At 62.5% G+C, this 10,415-nt stretch overlaps 3 protein-coding genes across 6 annotated transcripts in view; 1 reads left to right on the plus strand and 2 right to left on the minus strand.

The window, feature by feature from the left end:
* CORO1B (coronin 1B) overlaps positions 1 to 10,415 on the minus strand; it is a 54,492-nt gene that overhangs the window by 28,953 nt on the left and 15,124 nt on the right. The gene's annotated exons all lie outside the window — the stretch shown is intronic.
* AIP (AHR interacting HSP90 co-chaperone) lies at positions 2,424 to 8,085 on the plus strand. 2 transcript variants are annotated; one of them, XM_084895106.1, is made up of 6 exons: positions 2,424 to 2,624; positions 4,952 to 5,131; positions 6,605 to 6,793; positions 7,141 to 7,317; positions 7,400 to 7,533; positions 7,789 to 8,085. In XM_084895106.1, exons 1-6 carry the CDS (start codon positions 2,526 to 2,528, stop codon positions 8,066 to 8,068), a joined length of 1,059 nt encoding a protein of 352 aa, XP_084751232.1. In that variant the 5' UTR covers positions 2,424 to 2,525; the 3' UTR covers positions 8,069 to 8,085. The 2 variants fall into 2 exon arrangements, with proteins under 2 accessions (XP_084751232.1, XP_084751231.1); XM_084895105.1 differs by having other exon boundaries at positions 2,455 to 2,624; positions 7,400 to 7,541.
* The window catches only part of PITPNM1 (phosphatidylinositol transfer protein membrane associated 1), a 15,042-nt gene continuing 13,209 nt past the window's right edge, over positions 8,583 to 10,415 (minus strand). For all 3 annotated transcript variants that reach the window (XM_084895070.1, XM_084895071.1, XM_084895069.1), the window contains exons 23-24: positions 9,992 to 10,120; positions 8,583 to 9,087 (exon numbers count right to left, since the gene is read on the minus strand). In XM_084895070.1, coding sequence (XP_084751196.1) covers positions 8,821 to 9,087; positions 9,992 to 10,120 — 396 coding nt within the window. In that variant the 3' untranslated portion in view covers positions 8,583 to 8,820. The remainder of the gene's footprint in view (positions 9,088 to 9,991; positions 10,121 to 10,415) is intronic.

Here is a 10,415-nt window from a genome sequence, read left to right on the forward strand (position 1 = left end):
AGCATAGTGTCAAGTGCGAAACTCATCCTGTTGTTTACAGCTGTGCATTTTTACACTCAACGCCATGTTCTCCACCCGCGTCTCATCTGCTGCTTCTGGCTGCAGGCTGAGCACCTGGCACTTTTCTTATCCGCCGTCCCCACCAGCTGGTGCACCCTGAGCGCGGTCTGCGGCCTCGTCATTTCACATAGGTCACTGCGATGGACATCTCCACATTGTCCCCCGATGGACCGTCGGAGAATTCTGCTTGGAAGTGGGACTTCTGGGCCATGGAGTCTAGGGATGCCCTCCTGAGGAGGTGTAGGAATTTGCACAGCCACGTTTTTAAGTGCACAGATCAGCAGTGTTAAGGACACTTTGTTGTACAACCCATCTCCAGCACCTCCTCATCTTGCAAAACTGAAACTCTATACGCTTTAAACAACAACTCTTCATTTCCCCTCCTCCATATCCAACCACCACTCAGCTTCCTCTCCAGGAATGTGACCGCTCTAGGCACCTCATATATATATATATATATTTTTTTTAATATATTTTATTGATTTTGTACAGAGAGGAAGGGAGAGAGATACAGAGTTAGAAACATCGATGAGAGAGAATAATAGATCAGCTGCCTCTTGCACACCCCCCACTGGGGATATGCCCGCAACCAAGGCACATGTCCTTGACCGGAATCGAACCCGGGACCCTTCAGTCCCCAAGCCGACACTCTATCCATTGAGCCAAAGCGGTTTCGGCTATTTTTAAAATACATTTAAAAATTTTTTTTTCTTTTGAGAGGATGGGATAGGGAGAGAGAGGGAGCAACATTGATGAGAGAGAAACATTGATCGGTTGTGAGTCCTGACTGAGGATCAGGGGCCTTTCAGTTCGTGGGACAACACTCAGCCGAGTCACACGGCCAGGTGGCGCGGGCAGTATCTCACACTGTTACCGGAAAGGGGGCCTGGCCTGAGCTGGTCTGCCTAGGGCAGGCCGGCAGTGAGTGGGTTCTTGACTTCATGAGTCTATGCGATTTTTAGAGGAAGTTTACTAGAGCTGGGGACAGAGAAACAAGGAAGGATCTGAGACAGAGAAGCATCAGGAGAGAGACGAGGTGGGCCTAGGCTGGGCTGCTCTGCTCACTAAGAAGTCAAAGAAAGGGGGTCTTGGGGACAAGTCAGTGGGTGAGGCTGGGGTGAACCAGCATTAATGCCGGAAGCACTCAGCACCTGGTCGCAGGGGACTAACAACAACCCCTCACAGTTGTGATGATGTGATGCAGCGGTGCATAGGGCCCAAGGCATTCCTCTGAGGTGATGACCTAACCGTGTGGACGAGAAAGGGGCACCTACTCAACCCGACAAGCTCAGGGAGGCTACCGGGCGGGCGGCCTTACCATCTCAGAAACTGAAAGTAACCACACAGGATGGTCTGAAAGGAGAACTGTCTAACTAGCCCACAAACCCTCTCCCTGTTATTGTGGACTGCACACCGTCCTGTGTCCAGCCACGTAAAAGACACGTACGCTTTATTCAAACCCAGGGTTTCCCTGCTTTGCTTTCTCCCGCCTCCCTGCCTCTCTCACCTTCCCCTCGGCTTTTTTGTCTACAACAAGTGGTGAAACTGCCACTTTCCGGAACATCTTCTCCATCCGCTGAGATTTGGCTTCCTGGCCATTGTCTCAGTTTGACTCAAATAAACCAATAAAACCTCTCTGAGGGTTTGAACCTTTCTCACGCGGACAACCAGGTGGGAGTGGCAGACTCGCACAGCCGTGGCCCGCAGCTAGCTTGCGGGAGGGAGGGAATCGTTGTGTTAGTCCCAAAGGGCCTGCCGTCTGTCACTTCACGTATTACCTCATACCCACTGGGCATCCACTCTGTGCCAGACGCTGTGGGTTCAATGGTGACGAGACCCCTCACCCCAGCCCTTCGTGGCACTTTCTCAGGATCGTCCCAAGAGATATCAAAACCCTCCTCCCTTCTTACTCCTGGTTTTGCTCTTTATTTTTATTTATTTATTTAAAAATATATTTTATTTATTTTTTTACAGAGAGGAGAGGAGAGAGATAGAGAGCTAGAAACATCGATCAGCTGCCTCTACTGGGGATGTGCCCGCAACCAAGGTACATGCCCTTGACCAGAATGGAACCTGGGACCCTTCAGTCCGCAGGCCGACGCTCTATCCACTGAACCACACCGGTTTCGGCTGTTTGTACAGCTTTAAACGGAGCGGCCCAAGGCCAAGTGGGCGGGCCGCGGCCTGTTTGCAGGAGCCGCCCCGCCCCGCCCCGCAGACCCGGCCCCGCAGGCCAGGCCCCGCCTCTCGGACAGACTTCCGTTCACGCCCCGCCTCAGGCACCGCCCCTGCTCAGCAGAGAACCAATCACCTTCCGTTTCCGCGTCCCGCCCCTCTCTGGCGTCTGCCCTCAGCCAAGATGGCGGCGCCTCGGAAGTTGCCGAAGCTCCGGCGGTTGCCGAAGCAGGTCCGGAAGCTGCCGAGCGAGTCCGGAAGTTGCCGAAAGAGAGCAGCGGGTAAGGAGGATGGCGGATGTCATCGCCAGACTCCGGGAGGACGGGATCCAAAAGCGTGTGATCCAGGAGGGCCGAGGGGAGCTGCCTGACTTTAAGGATGGAACCAAGGTTCGTGTCCCACCCCGACCCCCTCGCCCCCGGGCGGCGCGCACGCGAGGCGGGCGGAGGCCTGGGCGGGAGGCTGCGCATGCCTGCAGAGCCGCGGCGGCGACCTCCCGCTCCCAGGCAGAACTCGACGCTGATTGGCCTGGATTTAAGCCGGGGATGAATTTGGCTGCGTCTGCCCCGCCCCCCTGGCTCGGCTGGGTGGCCGTAGGGGCCCGGGAGGCGGACTGGCCCTATAAACAGGTTGGGGGAGTTTGACCCAAGAGCCTGCTTGGACCCAGTGCAGTGCCGGGGACGAACCCGCGCTGGACACCTGGATCTGGGAGGGACCCTGGACCGGGGAGGGGCCCCCGAGGCCTCTCGGTTGCAAGGCTTAAGATCTGTTATAGATGGAAGGGTGTTCTTAAAACACTTAGATCAGCTCCCATTGTTCAGATGTTTCCCATCTGAGGTGCCAGAGAGCAGGAGATCAGGTCTGCCAGGTCAGAACCCTTTGGCGGCTTTCCGACTGGTCCACCTCGCATCCTTTGGGAAGCAGAGCCTCCTGCCTTCCTCCTTTGAACATCAAGGCCTCTCCTGCCTCCTCCCCCAAACAACCTGCCTCGCTTCTGCTCCTGTGGTTCTGTCCTCCTGAGACCCTCTCCCAGGTGCCACTTGGCTGTGGGTATGGAATTGCCTGGGCAGCCCCGGGCCCAGCAGAGCGGTCAGGCAGGCCAGGTGTAGTGCGGGAAGGACACAGCCCAGCTGGCCCCGGGTGCGTGCTCTGAGGACAGCGGGACAGCACAGCTCGAGTGGTGATCCGTACGTAGGGGATCCTGGCCCAGGTTAGAGAAGGGGTGTGGGCGTGGCTGCATGTCCCCACGGAGTTGGTGGCCGTGGAGAAGGTGCTGGCAGGGGGATTCTGGGTGGAACAGACACCAGAAGGAGAGAACATGAAGATAGCAAAGATCTGTGAACGATGACGCTGAGAGAACGGACCGGAGACAGGAGATGGCCAGTCGTCAGCAGGGATTTACGCTCGCTCTGTAATCGCCTTGCTAAATGCTTTACAAGTTCATTTCATTCCCACGATGTGGGATGAGTGCCATCGCTGGCTTGGTTTTACTGACGCGGAAACGGAGCTCAGAGAAGCAGCATGGCGGGTGGAGTGTGCGGGCCGACCACAGCCCGTGGGGGTTGGGTCTCAGACCTCTTCTCTCTGCACTCACCCCCACGTGCCCTCTCCCAGGTTCCTCTCCTGACACAAATCCTCATGCCCGGACTACCCCCACATGTACATCCCTAGCCCTTCCCTCTCCCTAAAACCTGATATCTACCTCCCCACTCACCATCTCCACCCGGATATCTGGTTGGCAACTCCGATGGCGCCACCCCTGCCTTCCCCCTCTTGGTGAAGGGCACTGTAGCCTTCTGGCTGCTCAGGCCAACAGCCATCCATGGCTCCTCTTGTTCTCTCTCATCCCACAGCAAAACCCCGAGATACACCCAGGTCTTACCCCTTGTCCCATCCCCGCTCCGGGCCAGGCCGCCACAGTCTCCCCGGGTTACTGCAGTCGCCTCTCACTCGCCTTTCTGCTTCTGCCCTCGCCCCTCTACGGCCTGCTCTCGTCTCAGCAGCAGCGGACACACATCACACCAAATCACACATCAATCACTTCCCTCCTCTGCTCGGATCCCCCGAGTGGCTTCCACCTCAGAGTAAAAAACGTCCTCATAACACACGGCCAACCCCAGGACCCGCGGTACAGCCCTGCCCTACAACACTGCTTCTCCGGACTCCTGCTGCCTCCGGACTCTCCGTGAGCTCTCCCGCCGGAGCTTTGTGCTGCTCTTCTTCTGGCTAGAAAGTCCGCCGTCTCCTCACGCAGCTTCTGCCCGGCTTGCTTCTCCCGCTCCCTTCAGATCTCTGCCTAACGGTCGCCCTCCCCGTCCCATGCACACTGCCCTGCCTCGCTGCGGCTGTGTGTGTTCTGACCCGCGCACGGCCTCCACCTGACACGGCACCTTGTTGGAGGCCCGTCCCTTTCCTGCAGACAGCCCCGGGGGCGGCCGGGCGGGGGCGTGTTCTGTCCTCTGTGAGCCTGGCACAGAGCTCAGGTGCCGAGGAGGTGCCGTAACTCTGTGGGGAGAATAACTGGAGCCGGGCTGCTGGGCTCCCACCCAGGCTGTCCTCCCCCGGCCATGGGCCTGAGCCTCCCTGCCCGCTCTCGGACCCCTCTCCTCACTCGGGTGGTGGGCAAGCCCTGTCCCTTAGCGGCCTGCGGGGGAGCGGCTTTGTTCCGGGGCTGGGTGAGGGGTGCCGCCCCGGCCTGACCCCCCACGGCCTGCAGGCCACGTTCCACTACCGGACCCTGCGCAGCGGGGAGGAGGGCGCGGTGCTGGACGACAGCCGGGCGCGCGGCAAGCCCATGGAGCTCATCATCGGCAAGAAGTTCAAGCTGCCGGTGTGGGAGACCATCGTGAGCACCATGCGCGAGGGGGAGATCGCCCAGTTCCACTGCGACGTCAAGGTGCCTGTCTCAGCCCTGCCTGTGCCCGCACGTCTGTCCCCATCCCCACGCCCCACGCCCCACGCAGGGCCTCCCTGGCGAGGCCACGCCAGCTCCCGGCACCGCCCGCCCGGAGGACCCGGCGTCCTGCCTCCCCCTCCCTCCCCGCTCCCTGAGCCAGACGTTCTCGGAGGGAAAGGACCCGCTCAGGCCCTGGCTCCGGCCTCTCTGCTTCTGGTGCTCACTTGGCCCTGTGGGGTCTGGCCCTGCCAGTCCTCCTTCCCCCCCCTCCCCTCCCCTCCCTGCCTTTCTTTCCATCCTCTTTTTGGCCAGAATTCTCCCTCAGACCCCACAGTGAATTCCCGGTCACCACTCCCGGGAAGTCCTCCCTGACTGCTGGGCGTTGGCTTGAACCCCTCCTTGGTCCCTCAGCCCACCCTGCCTTGGAAGGCCAGGACGTGGTCCTCTGCCTGCGTCTCAGCTACTGCAGGGCAGGGGTAGGGCTTGTTTCCTCCAGTTTCAAAATGCCCAGCGTGGCCCTGGCCCGCGCGCCTCGGGTGGTTGGCATCGTCTAGCACCCTGGTTTGATTTCCGGTCAGGGCACGTGCCCGGTGTGAGGGCTTGATTCCTGGTGGGCGGCATGTAGGAGGCAGACAATCGATGTTTCTCTCTCTCCTTCCTCTCTCTCTTAAAAAAAAAAAAAAAAAAAAAAAGCCCAGCATGGTCCAGCCCAGACCTGAGACTCAGGAGTGCCTATTGGCTGGCTGAGACAGCAAGGCCAGTGGGGAGAGCTGGTCAGACTGGGGTGGGGTAGAATGTATATTTGCTTTGATTTCAGAGAGAGAGGGGGAGGCAGAGATAGAGAGAAACATCAACGATGAGAGAGAATCATCGATCAGCTGCCTTTTACACGCCCCCTGCATGCTCCCTACAAGGGATTGAACCCGCAACCCGGGAATGTGCCCTGACTGGGAATCAAAGTGACCTCCCAGTTCATAGGTCCAAGCTCAACCACTGAGCTGCTCCGGCCAGGGGCAGAGTCTTATTGCCACCACCCCCACAGCTGTTCCTGGTGAAGGGCCAGAGGCTGGGCGCCCTGTGGTCAGGGTCCCCCCCGGGCTGTGAAGGGGCTGCCTGACTCAGCGCTGGGATAGGCCCAGAATGGGGTGGGGGAGGGCAGGAGGGAAGCGGCGGGACCCAGTAATGGACTCCCAGGAGGAAGAGGTGAGAATTACCCTGGGCCTATGCGGACAGAGGGAGGCGGGTTGACAGTGGGGGTGAGTGACTGGCTGGTTCGGCGCCCGGAGTGGGTGGAAGGACCTGGGCTTCACTGGGGGGGGGGGGCCCCCCGGAGCCCGAGGGGAAAGCCCTCCTGGGTGTTAGCAGAGGGGCTGGGCCAGCTGTGGCCCCTCCCTGGGCCCCAGAGTCCTCCCGCAGTGGTGGTAGGAGGGGCTGGGCCACGCTGACAGCCCTGCCGCCCCCGTCCTGCTGCAGCACGTGGTCCTGTACCCACTGGTGGCCAAGAGTCTGCGCAACATCGCGGCCGGCAGGGACCCGCTGGAGGGCCAGCGGCACTGCTGCGGCGTCGCCCAGATGCACGAGCACAGCTCCCTGGGCCACGCCGACCTGGACGCCCTGCAGCAGAACCCCCAGCCGCTCACCTTCGACATCGAGATGCTGAAGGTGAGCAGCCCGGCTCCGCGCCTCGCAGACCGCCCCGCCCGGCTCGGAGCGCCCCACCCACCCGCCTGCCCGGCCGGGCTCCATGGTAGACGGGGGTAAGGCAGGTACCAGGACACCTGTGTCCCCAGGGGCTCCCTCTCGCCCCCTTCCCCTCCGTCTGTGAGGGCGGGGCTCTCGCCGTCTCAGTCACTGCTCGGTCTAGAACCTGGCACGGGCCCGGCACCGGGAGAGGCTGCGGAAGTGGCTGCTGGATGGCCAGGGAGGGCAGAGCGACGTGGCTGGTGTCCGCTGCTGGAGGCCGCGCAGCCGTGGCGCCCTGGGCTCCCCTGACGGCCCGCGCTCGGCAGGTGGAGGGCCCTGGCACATACCAGCAGGACCCGTGGGCAATGACGGACGAGGAGAAGGCCAAGGCGGTGCCGGTCATCCACCAGGAGGGCAACCGGCTGTACCGCGAGGGCCGCGTGAAGGAGGCCGCGGCCAAGTACTACGACGCCATCGCCTGCCTCAAGAACCTGCAGATGAAGGTGGGCCGAGGCGGCAGCGGGCGGGGGAGGGGGCGCCGGCCGGGCGGGTCTCAGCTCTGCGCCCTCTCCCTGCCCCGCCCAGGAGCAGCCCGGCTCCCCGGACTGGATCGAGCTGGACCAGCAGATCACCCCGCTGCTGCTCAACTACTGCCAGTGCAAGCTGGTGGCCCAGGAGTACTACGAGGTGCTGGACCACTGCTCCTCCATCCTCAACAAGTACGATGGTGAGCGCGGCGCCGGGCGGGCGGGCGGGCAGACGGGGCCTCTCCTCCCTGCACCCCTGGGCCTTAGCCATCGTCCCACCCCGCCAGCCGTCCCCACCAGGCAGGGCTATGTCCCTGCCGTGCCAGTGAGGTGAGTGGGCCCGGGAGTGTCCCCTGATGGGCCCCGTGTGCAGAAGGCACACTGGGTGGCTAGCTGGCCCCCCGTGCCCTGCATGCCTGCTGCCTACTGCCCCCTGTGCCCCCCCAGACAACGTGAAGGCCTACTTCAAGCGGGGCAAGGCGCACGCGGCCGTGTGGAACGCGCAGGAGGCCCAGGCCGACTTCGCCAAGGTGCTGGAGCTGGACCCCGCCCTGGCGCCCGTCGTGAGCAAGGAGCTGCGGGCCCTGGAGGCGCGGATCCGGCAGAAGGACGAAGAGGACAAGGCCCGCTTCCGGGGCATCTTCTCCCACTGACAGGCCCGCCCCCCGCCCAGCCGCTGCCGCCACTGCCAGCCCACTGCCCCCGTGCCACGCTTCTCTGTACATAAAGCCTTATTTATCTCTCTGGCTGCGAGCCACTCACTGGGCGGGGAGCCGTCACCCACACTGCCCGGGAGGGACAGAGAATCAGGGTTCTAATCCCAGCACCCGGTCCACCCGCTCTGAGCTCTCCCTGGGCTCAGTCCTGACAGAGGCGGGGATGACCTCTGCCACAGAGGGAGCACTTCCTGCCGCCGGAGCGCAGTGCCCGGAGCCTTTGGGCTTACGGGGGAGGCAGGTGGTCTCCCTGCCCCTCCGACCTCTGACCCCATGGCCCCCGGGTCTCGGCTCCGGAGGCAGAGGTTTCAGAGGGTGGCCCAGGAGGGAGGCCGGGGGCTGACTCCAGGAAGGGCCGTGCGTGGGTGCAGGTGAAGACAGCCTTCCCTGAGGCTCGGGGTCCGGGAAGGGCCCGTCTCTGACCTGCCGAATGGCTCTGGGTGCTTCCTGGCCCCTCTGCGAGCAGCGTCCCCATCGCACTCGAATGGTGGGCGTGGCTGCCCTGAGACCAGCAGGGGGCGTCGGTGGGATTAGGCGGTGTTTATTGTGGGTTCACACTCTGAAAGCCTCCGGGTCTCGCCGCTCCCTCCCTCGCCCCCGGTCCGGGTCCCCCCACAGGAAGGGAGTAACGCTGGGGGCAGGCAGAGATGCAGGGTGTGGAGCGGGGAGGCCCGGCGGGCAGACGTGCTGGGCAGACGCCAGTGCCAGCCTCACACCTGGTCCTTTGGGCCCTGACTGAATAAATAACCGGATCCAGCGCAGTTCAGGCCTCGCCGCAGTCCAGCTTGAGGCTGATGCTCCGGCCCCGGCCGCGGCTCAGGCTGGCGGGCGGTGTGCCCGGGCCCTCGCGCTCGGCCTGGCTGGGGCCGCGGGAGCGCAGCAGCTGGCTCTGCTTGCGCAGGAAGTCCCCGGGCGCGGCCCCGCCGTAGCTGCCCTTGGCCAGGGTGGCCCTCGAGGGCCCGGCGGGCGCGTGCGGGTGGGCGCCAGCTTCCAGCTGGCCCAGGTGGGCCACGTAGCCGTCCGACAGGAACTGTGGGCAGAGGCGGGCAGGGGTGAGGGGGGCGGCCTCAGGCCCTCAGACTGCCCTCCGTCCTCCGGCTCCTGGTCCGAGCAGGCCGGGTCCAGGCCCGGCAGAGCCTGGCCCGAGTCTTCTCAGCAGATAGGGCCTCGGGCTGGGAGCAGGCACCTCGGCCTTCCTCCTCGCCCTGCCCCTCCCTGCCTCAGTTTCCTCATCTGTGAAGGGGGCTGCTTTGTGGGGGTGAACAACAGCAGTTCATTCTCAAGCATGTTTTGTGCCCAGCTCTGTGCGTGTGGATGTGCAGTAAGTCACATGACCTTCATGATAGCTGTCAAGGCCAGTGCCATTTTACCATTTCCGTTTTACAGCCAGGAAATTGGGGCTTAGAAAGGTCAGGGTGGATGGAGAGCACTGTGCTAAGTGAGATAAGTCAGAGAAAGACAAGTATCACGTGATCTCACTCACATGTGGAATCTAAGTAACAAAATAAACGGATGAATAGAGTGCATACAGAGACACGGAAGCATGGAACTGAGCGTGAAATTTGAGGGAAGGCGGGAGGATGGGTGGGTGGGAGGTAACCAGACCGTGTATGCATCACCCATGGACACAGACAATAGGGTGCTGAAGGCCGGGGGTGGGGTGGGGTGGGGGTGAGTGGAGGGAAAAAAGGGACATGTAATATTCTCAACAATGAAGAATTATGTAATAAGTAAAATGACAAAAAGAGAGAAAGGCCCAGGCCCATGGGACATGGAGTCAGCACTCCAGCCTGAGCTATCAGTACTGGTCTGCCCAGCAGCTCCGAGCTGCTCAGGACCCCTATCCCAGGAGGAGCCCGGCCCCCTGAGGCCAGCCACCTCCCCACAGCCGCCCCCCAGCCCAGGCGGACCCAGCCCCAGCCCCTCCCCCTCACCTGGCACTGTGCCTGCAGCTTCCGCACGGCCCGGCCCACGATGTAGGTGTGGCTGGGGGGCAGGCCCAGGGCCGCGTACACCGCCACGTCTTTGGGGGACCCGTAGCCAGCCACGATGTTCAGTTCCACCTGCGGTGGGGGAGGCCAGTCAGCCACCCGGGACAGGCGAGAGGCTGGGGAGGGGTCTGGTGGCTTCCGGGGTCAGAGAGAGGTGGGGCATAGAGTCCTAGTCACCGGGCACCCAGGGGAGGCAAGACTGCCTGGGTCTCTCTCGCTGGCCCTAAGGATTAGGGCCCCTTGGAACATGAGAGGGTGGGGCTGTAGGACAGCTAAGGTCCCAGGGGGCGGAGGGGCTGGGCCGGGGCCAGAGGGGACGGGCGGAGGGCGGAAGGGAGGGGGGGCGGAGGGGGCGGGCCGGGGGCGG

This window comes from Pipistrellus hanaki (genome assembly GCF_964339955.1).
Source record: "Pipistrellus hanaki genome assembly, chromosome: 9".
NCBI classification, from domain to species: Eukaryota; Metazoa; Chordata; class Mammalia; order Chiroptera; family Vespertilionidae; genus Pipistrellus; species Pipistrellus hanaki.

Excerpts from the sequence above, each read along its gene's own strand:
- AIP (XM_084895106.1), top strand. The coding sequence starts at position 2,526 with ATGGCGGATGTCATCGCCAGACTCCGGGAGGACGGGATCCAAAAGCGT. Across the intron at positions 5,132-6,604 it reads AGTTCCACTGCGACGTCAAG|CACGTGGTCCTGTACCCACT; the intron begins GTGCCTGTCTCA and ends GTCCTGCTGCAG. Across the intron at positions 6,794-7,140 it reads TCGACATCGAGATGCTGAAG|GTGGAGGGCCCTGGCACATA; the intron begins GTGAGCAGCCCG and ends CGCGCTCGGCAG.